The sequence below is a fragment of the Numenius arquata genome, chromosome 12 (assembly GCF_964106895.1).
Source record: "Numenius arquata chromosome 12, bNumArq3.hap1.1, whole genome shotgun sequence".
Lineage (NCBI taxonomy): Eukaryota > Metazoa > Chordata > Aves > Charadriiformes > Scolopacidae > Numenius > Numenius arquata.
Window position 1 is genome coordinate 6,123,592 of NC_133587.1, and position 2,971 is coordinate 6,126,562.

Sequence of the window (2,971 nt, forward strand, 5' to 3'; positions counted from 1 at the left end):
TGCTTGGAACTCGGTCACTTTACATAGGAATTAAGTTACAGATTTGAATATGTAGATGTGCTGCCTGCTCTGTGACAGGCCTATGCCTGCAGGCTACAGAAATATTGTTGTGAACCCCAAACGTTTACTTTTTCTAGCCTTTGTAGGCTTTTTTCCTCCCCATTCAGAGAGTTATAAGTGTCACAAAATGCAGACATTAAATGAACCGTGGAGGAAATGTTCTACTTTTTTAGGTAAGAAACCTGTTAAATGAAGGCAAAAGAACTTTCCTCATCTTGTGATTTCTCATATTTCCATGGAATGTACAATTCATTACAAAATACAGTTATATGAATAGTTTTTATTTATTGCTGACAGTTAGAATGTGGTCACAAAGAGACAGTTATTTGACGGAAAGGTTAAAACTGGGAGCTTAATACAATGAGATTTGATAAAACAGTGAAACTATTTCTACAAGGAAGGAGCTTCATTTGTCTAGACAAGAGGACAAAAAGAGAAATACAATTAGAGACTAAATAATTAAGCACTTTGAAAGCAGGAGACTTGATTCTATTGCAATGTAAGAGGTCACCAATTTTTGTGGGAAGTTTGTAGTCATCACAGTCCCTATACAGAGGAGAACATCTTGCCATGTTAATGCTGAAATTGTGCTTGATTCCATCACATTATGCAGGTGCTACTGCAATGGTTACAAATCCCTTGATATGTGAAAACTTGTCACAAGAGAAGTCTACTTGCAGCTGTAAGGGTCCAGCCCTGCGAGGTGTGAATTCAAAATAAATTTTTGATCTCTCCCTCGGTGCCAGTCGTGCCAGACTGAAAAAAAAAAAAAAAAAAAAAAAAAAAAATTAAAAATCAATTAATTCAGGCTTGCATTGTCATTCCTTCAGATTTTCAAGAAGCAGAACTGTGTGATAGCTAGGGCACCAACAGTTACTTGAGACCCAGCCTTGGTTTTTGAGAATTACTTAGGCTTTGTGAAAACTAAGAAATGAGAAAAGATAGTACCATCTTCATTTACTCTTGAGTGGACTGATGGAAATGAGAAGTGCTACCTCATGCCTCCATGTTAGGACTGGGTACAAGTTTGGATTGTCAACATAAACTCAGAATAGGAAAGCTATGATGTCAAAGGTCAATGCTTTGTCTGATGCCTGCTTGGTTTATATCCATTTTGGCAATAATACGATTTTTCTAATGGCCAGGTGCTTCTATTTTGTGTCTCCTTTTGGCCTAAATGGGCTTAGTCTTTCACTGGAATGATTTCCCATATTTTTATGGATTATTATGTCCAAATATTTACAGAGCCACAGCAAATCAGGTTGCTTTGTAATAAAACAAGCTTTAGGAAATATGGACTACTCAATACTGAGTTAATGCATAAAGCAGCAGAGTCCAGAGGAAAAGAAAAAAGAACATTTTGCTCATGTTTTGAGAAGGCGTGATTTTCTCCTGCTTTAAAGGAGAACAGAGCGACTTCTTGTGTGGGCTGAAATGAGGGGAGCTATGGCAGTGTCTTACTTATTTGCTTCAGTTCAGAGTTATTTTTGTAGTATTAGGGTACTGTATATAAAAATAGAAACAGAAAGCCAAGCTTAGAAGAAATATCAGAGACAAAAGGGTTTGATATGCCCATTTGCTTTCCCAGGAAGGAAGAATGTTAGCAGCTTTCAGTTGTTAAAGAAGTTCCTATGTGGAAGAAAAATGATATATATTGAGATACTATGATTCCTCAATCATGTATGTAGCGGCATACTTATTTCATTAATAGAAAATATGAAGCAGACAATTCAGCCATGATTTTGTCTGGTTGAGGAACTAGCCATACTATTGGTCATGTTAGAAGCACTGAGTAAATGCTACAGCTTTCACTTACTGTATCTTGACCTGTTGATTCATCAAAGTCACCAGTAGCACGCAGCGGCTCACGGGTTCGGGGAGGGGGTTGGCGTACGAGATCTCGAGAGTTGCGGCTTTGTTCACTACAATCCGCCGAGGAACCTAAATGACAAAGACACGTTTCTGATCGCTCACTGTTTTGCGCTTTTCTGGAGTCAGACTTCAGTCAAACTGTAAGCAGAGCATCTCTCGCGTTGGAGGTTGAATGAGGTACTGTAGGAGCAGTGAATTTCCCTGACAGTTGGAATGCCTTTCCTAATACTTGAAGCTGGATTTGGATTAGCTAAATAGTGCTGTCAAGCTGTATACAGTATTTTGCGCACAATTTCAGTGAAACAGAGCCCTGACAGAGCACAACTTATTAAATCTGTCTGATCTTTGGGTTGCTGAGTGGCTTTCTTTTTTTTTGCACGCCATTGATTAGCATTAAAGTGTTGAAATAATATAAACAGGCCCTAACGTAGATTAGGGTTAAGGGATTAAGTCTGTGTTATGGAAGTAGGCAGAGTTGTTTAAAGGCAACACAACCACTTGCCGGTAACTAGAATAGAGATGAAATGAAAATAAGTTCTGTGAACATAAAGCAGTGGCACGTGACTGGGAAAGAAAGAAGGTAACAGAGCTGTTCTGAAGAACGGGGTAGATTCAGGCAAAGATTCAGAATTGGTCTCTCACGTGCTTACTGTCTCAATTTAAGCAGGCAGAATTTTAGCAACATCTTAAATTGCAGCCTGAATGAATGCTTTTATTCCCAAATTCTCATCTTAAGATCTGAGCTCCAAAAAGATGCTTTAATTCTTTCTGACTGTTTAGGACATCAGGGAGAGAATTGTTTACCTTAATGATAATGTTTGTGTCCTCTAAAATGATTGTCTTCTCCACCAGCAGCTTTAGCCCCTGCCTGTGCATGACTTCGCACAGAGCAGTAACTTGGATCCTTTTGTCAGTAGTCAGGTATTTTCCATAATAAGCATAAGGGATCTTTAACCGGATGTGTTTTCCTGGAATTCAGACATATATTTAGGAACCATTACATCGCCAAAGAATGCTAAAGAAAAGAGTTATTGTGAGG

The 2,971-nt window shown here is 38.5% G+C and overlaps 1 protein-coding gene across 1 annotated transcript in view; it reads right to left on the reverse strand.

The window, feature by feature from the left end:
- Nucleotides 1-665: 665 nt before the first annotated feature.
- LOC141471164 (protein-glutamine gamma-glutamyltransferase E-like) overlaps nt 666-2,971 on the reverse strand; it is a 14,181-nt gene continuing 11,875 nt past the window's right edge. Inside the window, exons 11-13 of the mRNA XM_074157582.1 lie at nt 2,737-2,900; nt 1,877-2,001; nt 666-816 (exon numbers count right to left, since the gene is read on the reverse strand). Coding sequence (XP_074013683.1) covers nt 666-816; nt 1,877-2,001; nt 2,737-2,900 — 440 coding nt within the window. The remainder of the gene's footprint in view (nt 817-1,876; nt 2,002-2,736; nt 2,901-2,971) is intronic.